The sequence below is a fragment of the Bos taurus genome, chromosome 10, assembly GCF_002263795.3.
Source record: "Bos taurus isolate L1 Dominette 01449 registration number 42190680 breed Hereford chromosome 10, ARS-UCD2.0, whole genome shotgun sequence".
Classification (NCBI taxonomy): Eukaryota; Metazoa; Chordata; class Mammalia; order Artiodactyla; family Bovidae; genus Bos; species Bos taurus.
The window spans coordinates 92,489,303-92,512,527 of NC_037337.1; the positions used below are offsets into that span (position 1 = coordinate 92,489,303).

At 38.7% G+C, this 23,225-nt stretch overlaps 1 protein-coding gene and 1 non-coding gene across 4 annotated transcripts in view; both read right to left on the reverse strand.

The window, feature by feature from the left end:
• The window catches only part of GTF2A1 (general transcription factor IIA subunit 1), a 38,206-nt gene extending 16,075 nt beyond the window's left edge, over positions 1-22,131 (reverse strand). Inside the window, exons 1-6 of one of the 3 annotated variants that reach the window (XM_005212232.5) lie at positions 21,709-22,131; positions 17,607-17,708; positions 9,681-9,885; positions 7,462-7,526; positions 2,541-2,616; positions 968-1,101 (exon numbers count right to left, since the gene is read on the reverse strand). In XM_005212232.5, the coding sequence (XP_005212289.1) occupies positions 968-1,101; positions 2,541-2,616; positions 7,462-7,526; positions 9,681-9,885; positions 17,607-17,708; positions 21,709-21,738 (612 nt within the window). In that variant the 5' untranslated portion in view covers positions 21,739-22,131. Of the gene's footprint in view, positions 1-967; positions 1,102-2,540; positions 2,617-7,461; positions 7,527-9,680; positions 9,886-17,606; positions 17,709-19,095 lie in introns of those variants that run through there. The other 2 variants (XM_059890689.1, NM_001191217.4) reach the window with 2 other exon arrangements.
• LOC112448619 (small nucleolar RNA SNORA79) lies at positions 8,371-8,514 on the reverse strand. Its single transcript, XR_003037002.1, has one exon. It is a non-coding gene; the product is annotated as a small nucleolar RNA SNORA79 (small nucleolar RNA).
• Positions 22,132-23,225: the final 1,094 nt, after the last annotated feature.

The following is a 23,225-nucleotide window of genomic DNA, read 5'->3' on the forward strand; positions in this document are numbered from 1 at the left end:
CCTCTTTTTCACAGTACACAAGATCCTCAAGAAAATAACTATTTCTCTTTCATCTTTGTCCTCACAAAAGTGTTTAACACTTGGCACACAAGCAGATTCAAGTTATCTGTCAACGTTGATATAAATAACAGCTGAAGCAGGTAAAAACTGGAAGCATGGCAAAAAATAAACAGGAAAGATTAAAAAAAAATCAAGATCACAAAAAAAGATCTTACAACCCATGCTGAGAAATTTACATGTTTTCCAATAAGCAAAAAAGATTTACATATGTTTAGAACAATGACTATAAATAGAGTGGCAGTCAACTTAAGAGGGCATAAGACTGGAGGCAGGGAAATCAAGAGGATAACACAGTATTTTAAGTTAGAAATTATGAAAACATGAACTAAGAAAATGAAAACGGAGTATGGGAAAACAAAACTTGCTTCAAATATATTAAAGGATTGAAAACATGTTTAAACTGAAGTCTGAAAAAAAGAACTATTAAGAACTGGTAGAACTTCATGGTACCTTAGATATTAGAGATAAGCAAAAGGGAGGAGTCCATGTACCCCTTTCCAGATAATACAAAAGCAAAATGAAACTAGACGTGTTCCTGCTTTGTTCACTCCTAAGCTCCTAAGTCTTTAGTCTCTTGCAAAGACCCTGATACGTAGCCACCCAGTAAATGTGTGTTGAATGAATGCTGAGTAACTAGCTTAGGAGGCTGGATGGAGAGTGGTGCCACATATAAAAAGGAAGGTGGGGGTGGGGGGAGAGGAGAAACCATTAGTAGTGATAACAATTCAGTCAAACATACTGAATCTAAGTTAAGCTATGAGGTGTACAGGAGAAATTCAGAATGACAGGTTGTGTAGTATTGGAGAAGAGTCTAAGAATATGTGTAGATACAGCTGTGGAAAAAGGAAAGGGAAGCACGGAGAAGACAAAAGAACCCCATGGTGGTCAGAACTTAAAAGATTTTTACCTGCTGTATAACAGGAGCTTGTACTCCACCAGGCTGCATTTGTGGTATAACCTGTTGCTGCAGAACCACTGACTGCTGAGGCTGAAAGATATACTGGGCACCATTGGCTGCTCTGACCACTTGCAGAAGCTGGCCTAAAGCAAAAAGTATGCATTCCAAGTTACCACTTCAGCAGTGACCACCTCAAAATAAAACAAATTTATAGTGACTGACAGCCCATAGTGAATGTCAGAAATTGTTGAGTAAGAAAATTAACAATATTATTAAGGGCTATCATCTATACACAGTAAACTATAATCCTCACCTTCTCTAACTTCCACATATGGTGAAATACATTGCTTAAAATACTTTATTTTCCTGATAAAGCTGTTTTCCAAAAAAGTTTTAACAGGTTATAAATTGATTAAAAGCATAAATTATTTTTGATAAGTCATGTAAGACCAAATATTTCAGGGGCTGTTTATTTTCAAAGCTTTAAAGAAACAAAAGTATAATAAAGCATTAATATCTTGAACCAAAGCATTGCATTAACTTAGCTTCAACATGAAAAAAAGTAAGAGTTTGCTGAACCAATTATCAATGCCATATAACACTGCATGATTGGCTTACGCAAAATCCCTCTAAAATATTGTTTTAGATAATTCACAATCTTGAGTTAAGTAGCAAGCAATTATATTTCATTAAAATATGCAGCAAGATAAGCTCCTAAGTTTGTTCTTCAAAAATTAAGAAATTAACAAAATAACAAGAAATTGCATAATTAATATTACAAAGAAAATACTTAAAATCCAGATAAATAAATTCTTCAAACATTATGCTCAGAAGTAAATTTTGCCAGCCTATAGAGAGATACTATTAGAATGCAATAAATTTTGCTATTTTATAGTAAAGTACTATAGGATTTAGTTTAATGCCACAAATTAGTTCAAACAAATTAAGCTTAATTTGGCAGGTTTTAAATTTAAGTAAAACTTTAATTATTTCACAGGTTAAATGCATTTAGAAAAAAAGACCAAGTGAAATAAGCATTCTAGATAATCATACTTTATTTCAAGAAATAGTATTTCATTCATAGATCAAAAGTTCAAGTGCAATTCTCATCTTCTTTACTGCATCCTCAGCAGTGTCTATGGTTTAATAAGCTATAGTCCTCAAATCATCTTATTTTAATAACGTAAGCCAAATGGCAAAAGAAATATTACAATTTTCTGTGTTTCAAGGAAGACAAAACTAAGGCTGCTGCTGCTAAGTCGCTTCTGTCGTGTCCGACTCTGTGCGACCCCATAGACAGAAGCCCACCAGGCTCCCCTGTCCCTGGGATTCTCCAGGCAAGAACACTGGAGTGGGTTGCCATTTCCTTCTCCAATGCATGAAAGTGAAAAGTCAAAGTGAAGTCGCTCAGTCATGTCTGACTCTTAGCGACCTCATGGACTGCAGCCTACCAGGCTCCTCCGTCCATGGGATTTTCCAGGCAAGAGTACTGGAGTGGGGTGCCACTGCCTTCTCCGAAACTAAGGCTAGATGGTACCATATTCTGAGTTAAGTAAGTAACAGTTCAGTTATTTCTATTTACCTGAATTTGTTAATATCTGTTGAACAGGAGTCACACCAGCAGGGAGTGCCAAGGTTGCAGCTGTAGCAGCAGCACTCTGAAAAGAAAACAATCAAACTATGTATGTGCTTAACAGCACCTCAGTTTACCTCTGGCATATATTAATCATATTTGAAGTTTCATTTAGAATATACTAAAATGAAAAGTTCTGGCAGTAGACTACCTCCCAATTAATAAAATGGTACAATAAAGACCAATGAGCTAAATATCTTACCTAATTATTTCAAGCAATTATGCAGAATAATGTAATTAAGAGGTTCTCCGCTCCTAGAGAACGTACGCTAAGGAACTCTAACCCACACTAATAATGCTGTACGATAAATAAAATATCCATTCCATTATTTCTTTCTTATTCTATTTGCTTACCCCCAATTCCTTATTGTCAACTAATATACTAGTGGCAAAAGTATATCTTCATTTCAGAGATCCTAATATTCTTAATTTATACCGTAAGTAACAAGTCTGTAAAGAAAATCTTTTATCAAAAGATTGCAATTCTTAGCTGGCATCTCTAAGAATTGCAATCTTCTGATAAAAGATTTTCTTTATAGAGAGCTGTTAACTATGGTATAAATTAAGAATACTAAGATTTCTGAAATGACAATATACTTATGGCATAAGGTGACAACACTGGCATTATCAAGGTTAAACATATATTACTAACAGTTTTAGTAATATAAAAAATGCCTTAAAAATCTTGAGTCACAAAAATTAATTTCTGCATTTTAAAATGGAGTTATATTTTCTGACTTTAAGCTACAAAAATATACATGGAATTACATACTCTGTTTTTAAATCCAAGATAAATTCTTGATTTACTACTTCAACAGATTTCTCCCCTTTCCTCCAAAAGAATTACACGTTTTTACTGTTTTTCCTCTTTGTTAAAAAAAAAAAGAAAAATCCTGAGCTGTAAGTATTTCCACGTAAACACATGCATGCTGTCACTACAGTCATGTCCAACTCTTTGCAACTCTGTAACCCGCCAGGCTCCTCTGTCCATGGGGATTCTCTAGGCAAGAATATTGGGAGGGGTTGCCATGCCCTCTTCCAGGGGATCTTCCAGACCCAAAGATCAAACCCTCGTTTAATTCTCCTGCACTAGTCGGCAGGTCCTTTACCACTAGTGAAACCTGGGAAGCCCATTTCCATGTATCTCACTATACTGTAACTATAAAACTACAGAAGAGTTGTTTCCCCCCCTCCTCTCCTTCAACCTTTTTTGGGGCTTCTGGTGGCTCAGCAGTAAAGAATCCGCCTGCAATGCATGAGCCACAGGAGACAGGGGTTCGATCACTGAGTTGGGAAGATCCCCTGCTGGCGGGCATGGAAATCCACTCCAGTATTTTTGCCTGGAGAATCCCACGGATAAAGGAGCCCAGTGGGCTACATACAGTCCATGAGGTCACAAAGAGTTGGACATGACCAAAGCAACTTAGCATGAAGCACGCTTCAACCTTCTTTAAGGTACCAGGCTCGTATATACAATCTAACGAACACATTTTTATAAACACTTTTATGTGAGTACTCACCACCCTCCACTCCCTCCAGGGGCCAGTGCAGGGACAATACAGGTTAGGGAATCAAGGGAGAATTCCTTTAGAATTTTCACAGCCCACGAATCTGCCTGCATTGCAGGAGACTAGAGTTTGGGAAGATCCCCTGGGGAAGGGATTCACCACCCACTCCAGTACTCTTGCCTGGAGAATCCCATGGACAGACAAAGCCTGGTGGGCTACAGTCCATGGGGTTGCAAAGAGTCAGACAGGACTGAGTGACTAACACTTTAATTTGAAAACACTTCAAGAAATAAACATTAACTGCTCTGGAGATGCTAATCTTCGAGAAGCCAACAAATCTTGGAAAATTATACTGAAGTAGTTTAATGATGTAACTATCAAGTTAGGCTCTAGAAACAGCCCTCCAAGAAAACATGCTTGTTGCCATTTGACAGCCCTAAGTAATCTTTATATCTCAAGCCTGAAATTCCCATTATATCCTCCTAATTCAGCTACAGCTTGCCAGGTTCTCTTTATAAAATGCCGCATTCTGCATTTCATTTTATTAAATAAATGAAAGATTTAAATAAATCTTGTCCATATAAGCAAATGAAAGGTAATCTAAATTTAAGGAATATACTAAAAACCACTCAGTATTGAGAAATATTATTTAGGAATGTTAAGTGCCTGTAATTCACAACTTAAGATTAATAGATCTCACTCTACTAGCAAACTGACCTACCATTTTCCTTATAGCACACATGACACAATACCACCTGCATACCTCTGCACATTCAAGTTGCTATAAATATCTCTTGTGATGTATCATACACATGGGCTTCTTAGGTGGCTCAGCGCTAAAGAATCTGCCTGCCAGTGCAGGAGACACAAGAGATGTGGGTTCAATTTCTGGGTTGAGAAGATCCCCAGGAGTAGGAAAATGGCTACCCACTCCAGCGTTTTTATGCCTGGAGAATTCATTCCATGGACAGAGGAGCCTGGTAGGCTATATAGCCCATGGGGTCACAAAGAGTCAGACACGACTGAGCAACTGAGTATACACACATACATCATACACAAACCATCTTTTTAATGTCTGCTGAAAGTTCGTTCCTGGATCTTGTGAAAAGGCCATAACATGAATAATGCATTTCAGCAATAATTTCATAAAGAGAACCTGCAAAACTAGTTTGATATAAGGTCCTGTTTTAGAAGTTCCCTGAAACAGCCTTCTACCAAATACATTATCAGTATTTCATATCTTATGAAATTATGTAACTCTTCAATATGTTCATTTCCAATGCACAAAGAGCTGTTAGATTTTTTTTTTAATCAAACTTTTTAATGGCTATCTCTGAATCAGGAATAGTAATGCAAACATATAAAAATCCAAAAAACTTTTATTTGCAAGAGCCTATACTGATTGCATTTTAGAACATGAGAAACACATGGAACAAACACTAACTGAAAACAAGTAAAATGCTGAAATATATATAAATGCTAACACATTTTATTGATTGAAGTCTGACCTATGATCTGTTTAAATACATATGTTCTTTAGAATCAAGGAGACACAACTAATCAGAGATGGGTCATTAATTTTGCCAGTCCTTTTAAAGACAATTTTAATTCAAAATTCTTTCCCACAACACTAAAAATTCTTCAAAATTAGATGGGCCTACTACAAGTGATTCTGCCAAACTTTCTGTTTTATAGTTATACAAGTTATTCCCTAGGAAACAGCCTCAATAGTACCAACTATAATATGGATCGTACTGTAAAACTTTTTTGTTGAGAACTTTTTAATTTTATTTTTGGCTGCACTGGCTCTTCACTGCTGCATGCAGGCTTTCTCTAGTTGCTGAGTGGGGACTATTCTCTAGTTGCAGTGTGCAGGCTTCTCACTGCAGTGGCTTCTCCTGCTGCAAAACACAGGCTCTAGGGTGTGTGGGCTTCAGTAGTTGTGGCTCACGGGCTCTAGAGCACAAGGCTAACTAACTGCCCAGCGGCGTGTGGAAATCCTGGACCAGGGATCAAACCTGTGTGCCCTGTACTGGCAGGCAAATTCCCAACCATCGGACCACCAGGAAAATCTGAGGTTTATTTTTAAGGGTGGAGATTAAAAAGAAAATTTTGGTGCCTGGAACTTGAAAGGAAATTTTTTAAAAAATAACAAAACTATGTGTTAGAATCAACAGCAGTGGACTTTTGTGATTTTTACCCAAAATAACTGACTCTGGCAACCTGAACTAGAAGTACAAATAGAGATTCTCAATTTTTTGTGAATTAAAAATTCCAATTTCTGTCATACAGAAGTGGAAAATTCTGTAAAATTATACATATGTTAAGGCTGGTATATAGCAACAGATAGAAGTTATTTGTCTGGTATGTTAAGCGCTGCTCCCTATATGTCTTATAAAACACAATTGAGTTTTCAGGTTCACTGCTCATCATTCACAAAATCATAGAAACTGACTTTTTTTTAATTGCTTCTTCATTAAAAAAAAAAAAAAAAAACTTGGATGAGAAAAGAAAATATCATAGATAGCACTAAACTAAGAGATGTTATTTAAAATAACAATTCTTACCTAATAAAAAGATTTGGTTGAATTTAAGAATGGAGTGCCAGAGCTGAGATACCACTAACAGTCTGTGTATTTTAAACAAAAGAAAAGTCATCTATAAGAAAGTACTGGAACAACTATGGTAATTCAACTTTATTTTAATGTTTCGGTTTTATAGTTATACTGTATTATATCTGACGGGATACACTTTATGTGCTGAGTGAAATGTGAAAATTTGAGGACTTATGAAGTTCAGTGGCTATCCCTTAGAAATATCAAGTCTACATATAATAAACTCAATCGGTTAAAATGCATTTTATATATTGTATAGCAATTTATATACTGTAATAAAACTTACTAGGCGATGCTATGGTTAAATCAGAGCAGAATTTGTAAATGTCTGATCTTAAAGATACTAGGTATCTTTATTCAAACAGTTTATTTTCATTTAAAAAAATTTATAATTCTTAGCATTCCTAACCTGTTTCAGTTAATAGATCTTCTGAAACATAACTATACTTGGCATAATGTTTGGTAGGTCCCCTAAACCTATTTTCAAAAAATAGTTCCCATGAAGCATCATCCTTTTGGTATTTTCAACAGAAAATTATGTAATTTTATGAACCTTAATTGTCTTAAGTATCAAGCTAAACTTTAGATTTGCTGTTAAATCTAATACTTAGGAAACCAAGCAAAACAGGTATTTTTCTCAAGTCTTGAATAAAACTTTAAGATGTTAATACACAACATACTCAAGCATAATCACAACCTGGACTAGAATAAATAGAGCCAAGCAAAGAACTGTGTTCTGAGTCTTACCATGTTTGATGCATTCATATGTTGTATCAGCTTAGAATCAGGAACAATAACTTGTGGTGCTGCAGCTATAAAAAACATAAGCACACATAAAGACAATGGACGATGAGGCTATTTCATAAGAAGGCTATACCATACTGAAATTTTTTTTCATGCTGTCCAAATATTTGCTATCTCAGAATGTTATAAACTTCTATGGTAAATAACAGCCATGATATACCCTCCTTCTACTGTAAACCACAGTTTAAAATATTTGAGTTAACAACTACCTACAAATACAAGGGACCTTGGAAACACAAAGCAATGAGATACCTAACACCTAAAACTTTTTTAAAAAAATGCACAGAAATATATTATTTGTTTATTTTTGGCTATGCTGGGTCTTCATTGCTATGCCGACTTTTCTCCAGTTGTGGTAAGCAGAGGTTGCTCTCTAACTGCAGTACACAGGCTCTCATTGTGGTGGCTTTTCCTGTTGGGGAGCATGGGCTCTAGGGGGTGTGGGCCTAAGTAGCTGCGGCTCCCAGGCTCTAGAGCAGAGGCTCAACAGTCATGGCGCGTGGGCTTCAGTGCTCTGCCACACGTGGTGGATCTTTCCAGATCAGGGATTGAACCCGTGGCTCCCGCATTGGCAGGTGGATTCTTTACCACTGAGCCACCAAGGAAGCCCTCTGTATATTCTTAAATTGGAAAATTTAATACTGTCTTGCCAACTCAGCACTGACCATATTATTAATATATTACTGCTGAATGTGTTATTAACTCATTCAGAGTGAACTCAAAAAGTTATAATTTAGCATTTAAAAATCTTTTTCTCCCAATCTGACAGTTTCCAGAATCTTATTTTCTTCAGCTTAAAAAAAAACACAACCCATAAATAATGGCAATACTTATGCTGATATAAAAGGAATTAGGTGTTTGATTCCGCGAATTTCAGAGAATAAACAGATAATTCCATTATCCTAATATCCTCTGAGTGAAGAAAATCAAATTTTAATTTATGATGACCTAAAATCCTAGTGCCAGATCTGAAGGCAATAGGAGGAACAGTCATCAAAAAAAATTAAAAGGACAAAGTTACTTAGTATAAGGTATAGAATAAAATCAAATATTGTCATATTTGATACAAACAGTAAAACAAACATTTCTAATATGCATCAATATCAATTTTCAGTCTCATATAAACTCTCAGGTGAGGCAAGTGAGTAAACAGTTACCTTAAATTGAAGCTTTCATCTTACCTTCATTCTCCTCTCTGATTTACATAATTGAATGCCCAGAAGTTTTACAACTGAACTGTTTGTCAAGACAGAAAATACTCCATGTAGAGGATAAAGCTTCTAAGACTTTTCACGGCCCAGGTTTTCCTCACTTGTGATTTTTAAGAGCTATTTCACAAAGCCTTTAAGAGGCTTCAATGAAACAAAATCTTTAAAATGATTTGCACAGTACAAAAACACTATGGACACAGTCTATGCTGCTAAGTCGCTTCAGTCATGTCTGACTCTGTGCTACCCCATAGACAGAAGCCCACCAGGCTCCCCCATCCCTGGGATTCTCCAGGCAAGAACACCGGAGTGGGCTGCCATTTCCTTCTCCAATGCATGAAAGTGAAAAGTGAAAGGGAAGTCGCTCAGTCGTGTCCGACTCTTCGCAACCCCATGGACTGCAGCCTACCAGGCTCCTCCGTCCATGGGATTTTCCAGGCAAGAGTACTGGAGTGGGGTGCCATTGCCTTCTCCTATGTAAAATCATGTAAGATATCATATATCCACTCTTTACTTAAAGGAAATCTAATCTAGTAAATTCTCATAAATGGGAATTTGAATTTCAGACTGCCAAAGTATAGTAACAAAAATCCTCCAGTGTTTATTAATAAAAACTAAGGTGAAATATCTTTGAAGGAACAAATCAGTTTCATAAAGATAATGATCCTACTATAATAATGAAACTCTTAATAAACAAACTTATAGATCTGACTTATTTTAGGAAATTCACCATTGCGTAGCCTTCTCAAAGTATTAATATACTTACCTAAATATCATTTTAGGCTTCTGTTAGTGAATTACTCTTCATTATTACACAAATAGGACCCACATCGTATATACAGACACACACAGATCCAACCCCTCAGCCAACAGAAAGGAGACATGCAGAGTATTTCTCTTCTTTGAAAATGACAGCTTTCACCTCCAAGCTGTAGTAGGATTACCCAGTCTCACCTTGCTGTGAAGCAGGAATAAGGACCTGCTGGGCCTGCGCTTGCTGAGGCACTGTCTGCTGAGGCTGAGCTTGCTGATGGTGGTGATGGTGATGATGCTGCTGCTGCTGGGGTTGATGTTGCTGTTGAACTTGCAATAAAAGCTGCTGCTCTTCTGAATGAAATCCATCTACCGCTCTAGACTGCATTAGTTTATTCTCCCATAACTGAAGCAAAGAACATTAAAGATTTCTAAGTAAGAGGGACGATCTGGACATGTGGATAAAACATACTTTATTTGTCTGTTTATAAAATTCTTCCATTTTCAAAACTGATAAAACCATAAAACCTGCAAATCTCTAATTCTGACCCAAGTGTATACAAATATGAAAACCAATTTCTAAAGCATCAAACCTCATTTTTGCTACTTATTTTGCTACTGAAGAATTTTTTCTATTATCTTCAACAAACTTTGTATAGTAATTCCTTATTTACCAGTTTCATATAAGTAATTTTTCGGCAATCAAAAATCATCCTTTTTAATATCAAATCATTATCTACTTTATGGAAATCTTTCTTTCCTTTTAAATAACATGTAAAACACAAATCCATCTTTCCTCGAACTATGAGAAACACTATTAAAGGCAGTTCTCAAGTTACAAAAATCCACTTTTCTATCTGTCCAATCCTATATAAGGGAAAAGAATTCTTAATGCACTTTCAAAGGTATTCTCAAACCTCCACACTTCTTGAAATTCCCTTCCCTCATTTCATTATGACAAGGATTGACAATCCTTTTTTGCTTAACCACTTCTATTTTCTCATCTAACCCATTTCTGTGATGAAGGAGAAAAAAAAAAGTGGGCAAAAAAGTAAGAAAATATTTACAACTATTTCATCCGTCTCCCAAATACATTTTCTCTCTACAAGGTTCAATGTTCAATCTATAGAGCACTTATAAAAAATTGCCCAAGAAAGTTGCAAACCTTCCTTAAACATACACATCAAATTTAATCCCATCATTTTGTATACAAGACTCTATGGAAACTTTGTTTTCTCCCCTAGGATCTGTTCTTCCGATACTGTCTAACTCATGTGAGGCTTCAAAATAAAAAATAGGCTTAGACATTTAATAAAATATACTATACAGTGTAAGATACACTCTAAATGTATTATGCAGTAAGGCTATATAGTAAGCCTCCCAAACAAGTCTATCACCCAAACTGTCGACACTTTGCTCTGCTCTAACACAAAACCTTGCTTCTTGTAGGCCAAAATCAAGGTTGAAAAAAAGTACTATTAATTAATGTTTTAAGATACAAGTCTTTACCATAATTTTCTAAATTTAAAGCTTCAGTTTTATCACCTCCAGTTGGTCTCCCCACTGTAATCCTGACCCCTTACTTCAATGAAGTTTCCATGATAAAGGCAAATATTAATGAATACACATTACGTGCTAAGTGCTATTTACCACTTCTCATCTAGCCTCTCAAGTCAATGATCTGAGTCAGAATCTACCCTGACACCCTATTATCACTGTTGATTTCCCTTCCAAAGCATTATTCCAATCTATCCCTACTATTATGGTCCCAGGTTCAAGTCCTTTCCTCCCATCAATATTACTGCAAAGTGTTAATGATAAGCTAACTGAGCTCCCTGCTTCAAATCATACATTCTACACATAATTACTGGGTATCTCTCATATGCTACACTGTTAGTGGCATTGAGAACAGAGTGAACAAATATGACAAAAATCCTTGTCCTTAGAGACTCAACATTTTAGTGCAAACTTGTCCTTCCAACTTATCCTCTATAAATCAGTGGTTCTAGACTAACAGCATCAATATCACCTGGGAACTTGTTAAGACAGACCAATTCTAAGCCCCCTCCCGCCCACCCCTGCCATCAAATCAGCAACTCTGAAGGTAGAGCCAGGAATCTGTTCAAACAACCTGTCCAGGTTATTATGTACACTAAATGAAGAGCTGCCGCTTTAAAGTATAAACCAATACTTTAAAAACTGCAGACTACAACCCATTAATGCATTTTCAATTGTTAATTTAGGGTGGGTTTTTTTGGTAAATGCAAATTTTTCTTTTTAAATGTTAGAATGTACCACTATCAAGTGAGATTTTCTGAGGCAGAAGTCCAAAACTCTGCCTTTTAACTAGCACCCCAGAGAATCCTTCTCATTCTAAAGATGCAGCTCCTTCAAGCAGTTATTATGCTAACTTCTCCAACTACTATAACTTGCACTCTATTTTTCAAACTACCTGCAGTTCCCTGAATATAGCATACATATCTCATGTCTAAACCTTTGTAAACTACTGCTTTATGACTGGCACACAATTCCCTGAAGAATGCAAAGGCAAAGTCATAGTTGGGGGAAAAAAAAAATCACTAACTACTTCTATATCTTAGAGATATCTCTATTGATACACTTTTTGCACTAAGTCTTCCTTCTCTATTAAACTATGAACTCCCTCAGGGCAAAGACTTATGTCTTATTCAGGACCTAACAAAACGACTAAGAACTTAACAGAAATTTAATATTAATTTCAAAGAAGATAATGGAAAATAAACTATTGTTTTTTAAGGTAGTTTCTCGATAAAGATGTGACATTTTAGGCAGAATAACTCTTTATTTACAGGATATTACCACAGGAAGTGTACGGGAAATACAACATTCCTCTAGCTTACTATATGTCAAAGATGCCCTCTAGTCATGACAAGCAAACACGGAAGCACGCACTTCCAGCTGCTTTTGGGGGGAGCAAAGGAAGAGGATGTTGGGAGTAGCAGGTCACTGAGAATACGTATTTACTAAGTATCAGATACTGTTCTAGGTACTGTGAAAAATAATACCATACAAATATTTAGCATTAAGCTTCTAATATCACAAAAAATTAAAATTACTTGAATGTTTCTCTCCAATTTCATTTTTAAATAATTTTATCAGTCAAAATATTTTATAAATAATGTAATACTCTTGTGGCAACAATAATCATATTAATACTCCTGAAGACTACCAAGAATACTGAATTGTTTGCTATTTAATTCAGCTAGCTTAGAAAATATAAAGAACTCTCTACTCATTTTCATAGTACTTTTTTCCCCCAACAGGCTATTATTTCTGGCAGTCCTTCTTTAGCAATCTTCACCAGGTCTCTGAAATTAGACATGGAGAAAATTCATTTTCTGTTCCCAAAATGATTTGGTTATGCATTTGAGGATCACGTTTACTAGACTAATACTGAGCTTAATGTGCACCTGATAAGTACTTTATGTGTACCAACTCATTTTTCACAAAAATTCTTTACAACAGACATTGTCATCATCTTCTTTTCACAGAAAAAGAAACTGAGGAACAAGAAGTTAGGTATCTTTTCCAAGATCACCAGCTAATAGTAAGCAAAACCACAGTACAATCCAGGCAATCTGACTCCAATCTTCCCAGACATGGAGTCAGGAACACTGGAACCTGAGAATAAATGTCCTTTAAATATAAAGTTTAAGTTTTGGACTCTGGGACCTTGCTTGCTTCATACAAGTCCAGCTCTGGTCCAAATTTCTAATCTTTAAACTGTGCTGCTGCTATCAGAGCAGGTCTAGTCACATCTTTGGTGCCTTCCTTATCTGGACACAAAAGGCTTATGTTCAAGTCTCTACCACTAGCTAAACTGAACAATCAGATATTTATTCCCTCTGAGTCTTATTTTTGATCTATAAAATGTGATCAGAGCTACTGCTTCCTGGAAGTACGCTGGGCTAGAAATTCTGAGGGATTCTCCTACTCTCACAAAAACATCTAGCTTCCGGACAAAACATAAAACAAATGTATTTTAGGGCTCTGTAGAAATGACGTTGGGAAACAGAGCTTTCCCCAAGGCCAAAAGACGTAGAACAGTAGATCCCTGTTCAACAAGTGTTTATATAGAACTAGAGAATATTTAGAATAGTGGTTCTCAGTCGGGGTGGTTGTGCCCCTTCTGCCTGGGGGACACCTGGCAATGCCTGGAAGTACTTTTGGTTGTTAGAACTAAGGGGTGCTACTGTCATCTAGTGGGCAGAGATCAGTTATGCTGCTAAATTCCAACAATAAATAGCCTTCTATAGCAAATAATTAACACGTCCAAAATGTCAGCAGTGCCAAGGATGAGAAAACAGATGTAGGGGAAGATTAACTACTTCAGATTTGTTTCCAACTGAGGAATTCTTCTCACTTTGTTCTGCTAAAAAGAGGGTCCAAGTTCTCTCTCCCACAGTACTTGGACAGGGGTGGGTCTGACAGTTTAGAAATCAGGATAATTCTTTCACTTTCTTTGAAGAAGACTCCCACCTGTAGTCATTCACCAATCTAAAACACAATTTACATTCAAATATAGATTTAATGAAAATCAAGTGGTGATCATTTTGAAATGTATAGAAATCCTGAGTCACTATGTTGTAGACCTAGAACTAATAGTGTTGTAGGTCAACTACACTTCAACTAGAAAAGAAAGAAAAACACTACATTTCACATGTCTTTTCTATCTCCTATAATTTGTACATTAAAGGAGACCCATACTGTTAATAACCTCAAGAATCAGGTTGAATTTTTTAACGCAAGAGGTCCCTTCCTGTATTATCTAGCTAAACTTCAAATTACAGGCACTCTCATTACTCATCTTAATTTACAATCTAATACACCACTGTATCCTTCACAGCCGCATGGAAGTTTTTGATAAAAGTCTGTCAAATACCATAAAAGGGTGAGAAAGAGGACAGAGCTAATGACAAAGTCCTTTATAAACCACAGAATATGAAACACTGTTAGTTTTCATTAGCAAGAATATTCAAACCTATAAGGTCCAATACAGTAGCTACATGTGATGATTTAAAGTGAAATTAATTGTAATTAAATAAACTTCAGTTCTTCAGTTCCACTAACCATATTTCAAGTGCTTTAATAGTCACATGTGGCCAGTGATTACTATACTGGAGAGCAAAAATTATAGAACATTTGCATCATCACAGAAAGTTCTACTGGGTAATGCTGGCTGTCAAAACTGTAAAAACTAGGGCACATTCTGTAAATTCTAATGAGATCTGGAAGAAATCTAGTGCAGAGAATTAAAATAATGCAAACTCATTTCAGTCTAACAGTTTTATATTTAAGTTCAGCTACAACCCAGAATAGAAGAGTATGTCCCATTTAAAAAGCAACAAAAACATTAAAATACTTTTTTCAGTTAGATTCTGAAGCAACATTTGTTATTAAGTTGTTTAATTAAATATTTACTGAATGCCAATCACATACACCAAGCATTGTGGTAGAGGCTGGGAATTCAAAATTAAATAAGGCAATTTTTGTCATATAAAGCTAAGCATTAAACAAAAAATCAGTGCATAACCTATAGAGCATAGATATATATATTACTTTTATAATATACGTACATATATCTGCAAGTATGTGTGCATATATACGTAAAATCCTATGTACTAAAAATGTAGGTGGAACTATTTGGTCTCAAAGACAGTTCATTCTGTTTGAAGACAACACCTTGATTCTAACTGGGACCAGTAGCAAAATATCAATCTCAGACTGAAAAGCTAGAGCAGATAATAACTTGGATTGACCAGTAGTTTGACCAAGGGTAAATTAAAGCTTTGGGACTAATTTTCTACACCTAAAAATGCTGTATCTTTTACATAAGGCCACAGAACTACAACAATCATCTTAAGGGTTATAACATAATTTGTAAAATATTCATTCCAAAAAACACTAAGGAATCAAAATAAGTTTATACTCTTATTCATATCCCTGAGATACATTATGTGTTTGAGCAATTTCCATTGCTATTTTTCCAACTCATATCTCAGAGTTGGCATTCCTTCATTTTATTTTTAGATACCTACTCTTCACTTGCAGTAACCACCATATTTCTCCTAAGGTAAATAAATGTTTCCTCGTCTCATTCAAACCTGTATTCTCCCTTCCTCACATGGGCAGACTCTTAATGAAAACCCTACAGAAGCTGCCTACAGATGCTGCAATATTCTAAGATATATTTCATCACCACAATACAAGTGAGATTTGCTTTATTTAAATTTATAAGTTGCTAAATTGCAGCCTCCACACCTCTGTTGAACGGATAAATAAGACCACAACAAGTGCTACATAGCATTCACTAACTGTGATTTCTTATTTATACAGAGCTCTAAAGGAGCTCAATTTCCAGCCTCTAAACCAGCAGTTTTAAAACTTTTTGGTCTCAGGCTCCTTTATCATTTTCACAAATTAATGAGGACCTCAATGAGCTTTAAAAATAAAAAATTATTTATTACTCAGCTGCACTGGGTCTTAGTTGCTGCACATGAGATATTCCATCCTTGTTGTGCAATGTGCACTCTTTAGTTGCTGCACGTGAACACTCTGCTGCCCAATGTGGGACCTAATTCCCTGACCAGGGATCAAACCCCGGCCCCTTGCATTGAAAGCATGGAGTCTTAGCCACTGGACCACCAAGCAAGTCCCTCAATGAGCTTTTACAAAATTTTAAATAAGATTGAAAAAAAAACTTTTACTTATTTAAAAGTAACATGTATCCATTATATGTTAACATAAATACTTTCAATGAAAATAACCATGTCTTCCAAATAAAATTTAGTGAGAAATGGCTTAAAGGAAAATAGTTGGGTTCTCTCATCTGCTTCTGCATTCACTTTGTTTTCATCGACGTATATTAAGAAAATCTGTCTTTCCACAGCTAAGTAGCTGGGAAAGGAAGAAGTATTTTAAGTAATGGTTTCTTAAAGGTTAGCTGCAATGTACTATGTGAAACCACATACTAATTAACTTTTCATATTCTTAGATTAAAATCCATTCATTTATCTTTAACTTTGAAAGGATTTTGCAACATCATGCATTGGTCATTTGGAAAATGCGAGTTCAGTGTAGTATGCAGATAGGCTGATGTTAACGCATCTCACTACAGAATATCAAACAACTGAATATCTTAATATCAACAATGATCTTATCTCAACTGTAAAAGTAAGCATATTTTTAACAGTCAGTGCACCAAAATATGAAGCATGCATAATGCACTTCTGCTGCATATGGAGCAGTTATCTCAAGCAATAGCACTTGTTCATTTGAGTTTCAAGTTTAACTGGTCACTTTTTTCATGTAATACAACTTTTACTGGAAATGTGAGAGACATACTATGATTATTCAGACTTGGGCATTGCTCTACCTCACTGACCCCTTGGAAGAGCCTGTGGGAAAGTCCATGGACCATATTTTGAGAACCTCGGTTCTGAGCAGTAAGGTAAAAATACTCCTTGATTTCATGACTCATTAGATCAATAAGAAAACACAAACATAAAATAAAAATATCTATATTTTTCTGCTTAAATCCACATACATCTAAGAGACAGAAAAGGCGCTCCCAAACTAGGATATATGATAAACCAAATACTTGGCCCACACGGAAAATCTGACTCCAGAATGTGAAATTTATCAAGCACTTGCTCAATCTCTACAGCATACACATTTTAGAATATCCATACATTGAGACAACAAAAAAAAAGGAGAGAAAAAAAAACTTACAGGAATATAAATATGAAGTTATTAGATCATAAATGAAACTGCCCACTAATAATAGCTAATACTACTGCCAGGCACTGTGCTAAACACTTCAGATAGTTATTACATTAAATCCTCAAAACAAACCTAAAAGGTCAGTACTATGAACTCCCATCTGATATATACAGAAACTGAAATATAAGTGGTTTGCCTAAGGTCAGAGGAAGAATGTATGGTAGAAATGGAATTCAAAACGAGCATCCTTCACATAACTACACCGCCTCCTGCAACAAAGTCAAATGGTCATCATATGAAAAAATAATGGGAGTATCGTTTTTGAATGAAGAGTGTTAAAAAGGCAAAAAAAAAAGGCAAACTCACAGTTTTTAGTTCCATCAGAACTTGTTCATCGACTCCATCATCCAAAAAGATGTCTCTCACATCATTAATAACATCTTCAATCACAGATCTATATAATTTAGGCTTTAAAGGGAAAATAAAAATTTAAGACTGTTGAAAAAGACTGTTTTTCACATATTAAAATAGGTAACATGTTTCACAAATTCAAAACAAATTAACACAATAGTCATTTTTCTAACTCTCTAAAACTTATTTTAGAAGATGTAACTTTAAAGGAATGGTCATTGTAAAAAGATCATTTGCCTTAGTTAAATTGAATGACTTGATGACTGCATATTGTAACAAAAGTTTTATGACTAATACAATTCATATTTAACAGAGAAGATCATTACACATAAAGAGCCCACACTATTTTCAGTTATAATTTCTATGTTGTTATAGTCAAAACAGTCAATGGGACCCAACAATATAGTATTACTGGTTGCTATGTCTGGTTCTTATTATTCCTTGCTTAGTTTAACCCATTGTATCTCCTAATCTCATCTCTCTCTTAAGACTTCGGAGAGTCTTATGTTCTGTGATTATTTGCCTGGCAGTAATTTGCAAGTTAATGAGTATTCAAATTTAAAATCACCTGATTTTGGCTTTTGTTACCCAGTCTGTACCTTTAAATTATACCATAAAGCCTTTCCTATAACCACAATAACAGGTCTCGGTCTCAGAGGAACAAGGCACAATGATCTCTTTTCCAGGATTTCTCTCCTACTACTGCCCAGAGAAGGAAATGGCAACCAACTCCAGCATTCTTGTCTGGGAAATCCCATGGACAGAGGAGCCTGGTGGGTTCATGGGGTCGCAAAGAGTCGGACATGACTGAGAGACTAAAACCAAGGAGCTGCCCCAGATGACGCTATGGAACAGAATACTGAGCAGCCTTGATACTTATTTTTTAAACTATTATTATCATAACTGTTATTATTGGCATTACTGGCCGGGGGTGGGGGGGGGCTTTTAGAAGGTTGCCAAAAAGTAAAATGAGAATAGATGTGAAAGCACTTCAAAAGTATATAAAGTATTTTTAAAAAACCAAAAAGTAAGAGAACAATTTGCCCAACCCATATCCTATTTTTAACATGTTGGACAAAAGGAAGTTTGCTGTCAGAGTGTAAAACCAGAACCACCTTGTTATAAATTCTATCCATTATCACACAAAGCTATTAACAGCCTTTTTGTTTTAATGCTTTGTCATTATTTGCACTTTATATGTTGCTTAAGGTAAAAGTTACTGCTACCCAATAAAACCAAAGGTTTGCTCTTATAAGCAAACCTCAAATAGAAAAGTTTTATTAGCATCTCCATCAGCAATACTGTTATCACAGGGGAAACCTCTTTATGTGTCCTTGTCCAGCCAAAAATACAAGTTATGTTCCTCTATATAACTTACCTCAACCATTAAAATCCATTTGTTCCCTTTCAACGCAACAGAATAACAATGTATCTGAGTTCTCACCTTTGCTGTTCCACTTCTTTTTATTTTGCCACATCTGTCTCTGTGAACTAAAATTATTCAAGTGACTTCTGCCATCTCTACAATATCTCCTTAAAATGTCTCTCTGATTCTATAAACAAGGAAAGCCTGACTATGGATATTACTTTATCTATAGTGATTCAACTACTGAATTACAAAAATACATTTATAAAGTTTTTTTAACCAATGATTCAAGGCATTATAAAGATGCAGTGTAATTTTCAATTGGCAGTGTAAATCTCATATTGACAATATAAATTTATTTTTCAGCAAAATAATTGTAATGTTTCTGAAGTTAGTCATCCCTAAAAATATTCTGCTTGGATATCTGCACATTTATTGGTACAATGTGCTTTCTTCTGGCACTCCCTAGTTAATGAAACAATCCTGTTTTAATATTTTGTTTTTCTGCTTTAATTAACCCACAACCTGACCACTTAATGTGTTCGTATGCACTATAGTTAAAGGGAAATGTGTATTCATCATTAAGTCCAGAATTTTAAATTGTTCAAGAGTTAAAAAGCACCCAAATTACTGTGATCTTTCAGAGTATGCGAGTACATAGGCAATATTTGAAAAAAGCAATTTCCAAATTATTTAAAATGCTAAACTTTACTTGAACCAGTTTTTGCTTTTTATGGAATACACAGTAATTGAGGTTTGTCCTGGTTTTCAAACACCAGATATTCCAAACTCGTAAATTAAAGGGCCATTAGTGTCATTAAGTAACAAAGAATTTCTTTCAAAAGTGTTAGTTCCTAGTACAATACTGGAAAATAAACTGGAGTAATTTCTACACTGGATACCATATGAACATCCAATGCAGCAAAAAGTCTACTTAGAACTTTTTTAATACCCAGTTTGCACTAAGCCTCTTCACATTACTCACAATTCCCCTAACAATTAATATACTGTAGACACAAGACCCTACGTCGAAGGTTTAGGCACTTCTCTATTTCTTTGCAAAGCTGTGTGTCTCAAACATTTATTATAGGAAAACATGATGAAATATTAGAAGCTGTATTTCTAACATGTCCTGAATGCTCGGTGAAAAAAATACTACCAAATCAAACCCTCTACAGCTAGCAGTTAGGGTTATAAAGCTTTTTAAAAAAATAACTGACAATAATGCATGTACCTTCTTAAATACAGAAACGACTAGACATCTGAGCTTAAAATTGTTTTTAAAAACAAAAATAAAAAGAAGAGACGGCAAGTCTATTCTCCCCTAACAAAGACCGGCAAATCCCAGCTGCTGCGTCCAAACAAAAACTTGCGGCTCCGAAGGCCGCCCCGACTGGGCACAAAATTACAGTAGAGAGAAAAGGACCTAGAAATAAAAGTGAGCTCTGCACGCGCCTGCTTCTCGCCTCGGGAGCACGCACCTCCCAGCCCCGCTCTCAGCAGCTCTCACTATTTAAAGCCGGATCTGGTGTTTAAATGGAGAGGCGGTGACGTAGGCCTGAAAAGCACCTTCCCATCCTGGCAGAGTCTATATTAGAGAGCGGCAATGGCTCTATATAAACAGGGCAGCCAAAGGGAGGAGGACCACAAGGCTCAGGGACTGAAAAGCAGGGTAAGCGGCCGCAGCCATGATGGATCGACCCGAGTCGTCAACGGTACGGGGCCGGGCTGCCGCGGGGCTGGTCTGCGTTTGGGACCGGGCAGAAACGTGTTTTATTGTCAAAATAAAAATAAAAAAGAGTGGGGGTGGACTCGTGATCACACTGCGTTGGTGACTGACAGACAAGGTTATTTATGTGACTGCTTTTTGCAAACCTACGTGATCGCAAGGAAAAAAGGGGAAAAAAAAGGGACCAACGGTGGCAAGTTGGCAGATTTCAAGGCGAAAGCGGGGCACTTTGGACACTGGAGGCTTTGTTTTGTTTGGTGCTTTTGCTAGTCGGAGGTATATACGACGTGCGGGGGGGTGGGGGTTGCTTCCCCTTCGCCATTTTACCGATTCGGAAGGAACCGAGATAAGTGCTTTTCAACCTTCGTCTTTTTTTTTTTTTTTAAATAATACATAAAATGGCCCCAGTGAAGGCTCCCTAAGCACAACCGCCAGAACACCTCAGAGTAACCCCCAGAGTAGCCATTCGCCTTCCACCGCGTTAACAGTGGATCGCGGTGGGTCTCGAGGGGGGACTCGCCCGGCTCCCCCAGACGCCGGTTTTTCTTTGAGGCGGCTCGCGGGGAGCCCCTTCTCCTGCCGGTTCGGGGGCGGGCGGGCGAGGTGGGGGTAGGGAAGCGGCGGCTCCCCTCCTGCCCTCCCCTCCTGGCGGCCGGGGGGGGTCCAGGCCGGGACCGCGCGCTCGCCCCGGCCCAACCGCCCCGCGGCGGCCCCAGGCCCGGCCGGCGCCCCCGCCCTCCCCGCCGCCGGCGCCCCCGCCGCGAGCCCCGGCGCCCGCCCCCCACCACCCCCCGCGCCCCGCCGCCCCGGCCCGCGCCGCCCGAGGCGGGAAGCGGCGGCCGCGCGCGGGCGGCTGAGGAGAGTCGAGGCCGGGGAGTCGCCGCCGTCCCCGCCCCCGCCCGGTCCGGCCGTTGCTCGCCGCCTGAACGAAGCCCCCGCCGGCCACCGAACCACGTCCTTACCACGGTGTTTGTATTTGCCGAGTTCGCCATTTCCACACACAACACAAACAAGAGTGGGGGGGGCCACCCCGAGGAAACAAGATGAAAACAAAACGAAAAAGAAAGGGGGAAAAAAAAAAAGAACACTCGAGGGTGACCCAAGCCACCGCAAAACTGAGGGGAAAATCTTTCAAACAAAATCGGATCCTGACGGAGGAGAGGGGAGCGGCGAGAGGAGGAAGGGGAGGACGGCGGGAGGGGGAGTCCTCCCGGAGCTAAAAAAACTCGAGAATCGCCCTTTTAAAAAAAAAAAAAAAAAGGCCACGACCCTTCAGGGGTCCCGGGGGGCGTTGCCCGCTCCCCACCCCCGCGGCAAGGAGGGAAACCACCACCAGTCGCCGCTCCCCGCGCCGCCGCCGCCACCGGCTGCAGCTCCAGCCGTCCGGTCCGCCCGCTTCTCCCCTTTATATAGTGAGCCAACGAGCTGCGCGAGCCGCCGCCGCCGCCGCCGCCGCCGCCGCCGCCGCCGCCGAGAGACAGGGCGGAGGGGGGGAGGGAGGGGCGGAAAGGGCGGGGGCAGCGGTGGGCGGGGCCGAGCGCGAGAACACCGCGAGAGCCGCGTGCGCAGGCGCGCCGGGGCGGAGGCCGCCGCAGGCCGCGTTGTCGAGCCCTGTGGAAGGCATCGTGAGGGGCGGGGCCGACTTAAAGTTGTGAAGAAGACCCGCCGCCTCCCCAAGTCTCGCGTGATCACGTGGTCGGCACCCAGGCGGAAGTCTCGGGCAGCTGCTTCGGGATAGTGAAGTAAAGTGAGGTGGTTCAGTCGTGTCCGCATCTTTGCGACCCTGTGGCCTGTAAGCCCACCAGGGGCCTCAGTCCGTGGGATTTTCCGGGCAAGAATACTGGAGTGGGTTGCCATTTCCTTCTCCGGCTTCGGGATATAGGGGCTCGCTAACCATTGCTGGAGAAAAGGCGTGAGTGCTGGTAACCCTGGAGTCCAGAGCTAGCTGGGGGACCGCCTCCTGAGGGGTGTCTATACGCCGTCCGGTGCCGGAGGGGCTCGAAGATGTGGAAGGGCCTGTGGCGGTCACCCTACTAGGCCTGGCCGCGGAGGAGAGTCGGTCACGTGCCCCACCCCGTCGCCCGCGCGCGCTCGGACCGTGGGCAGAGGTTCAAATGCGGAGTCATCTCTGAAGAGGAGCTCAGCTCAGATACCACATTCGGAGGCGTGGGCACCTCTCGCCTGGCCTGGGTCTTTAGCTTGCAGAATTGTACCGAGTTCCTAAAAGGGATGAAAGCTGACTTGCCACACCACCCCCCTCCCCACTTTAACACATTCCAGAATCAATGACACCTGAAGCCAGATGCGTTGTCTCCGCGGGTACATCCACGAAGCCTCTGGGTTTCAAGTTTCCCAAAGGTCCGGCCTCCACGTACTTTAAATGACTTTTCAAGGCAGTGGAAAAAGCCACCCCCTCCCTCTCCAACCCGAAACGGATCACCGGGATTATGACTGCACAAGTCCCACCGGTTTTTAAAAA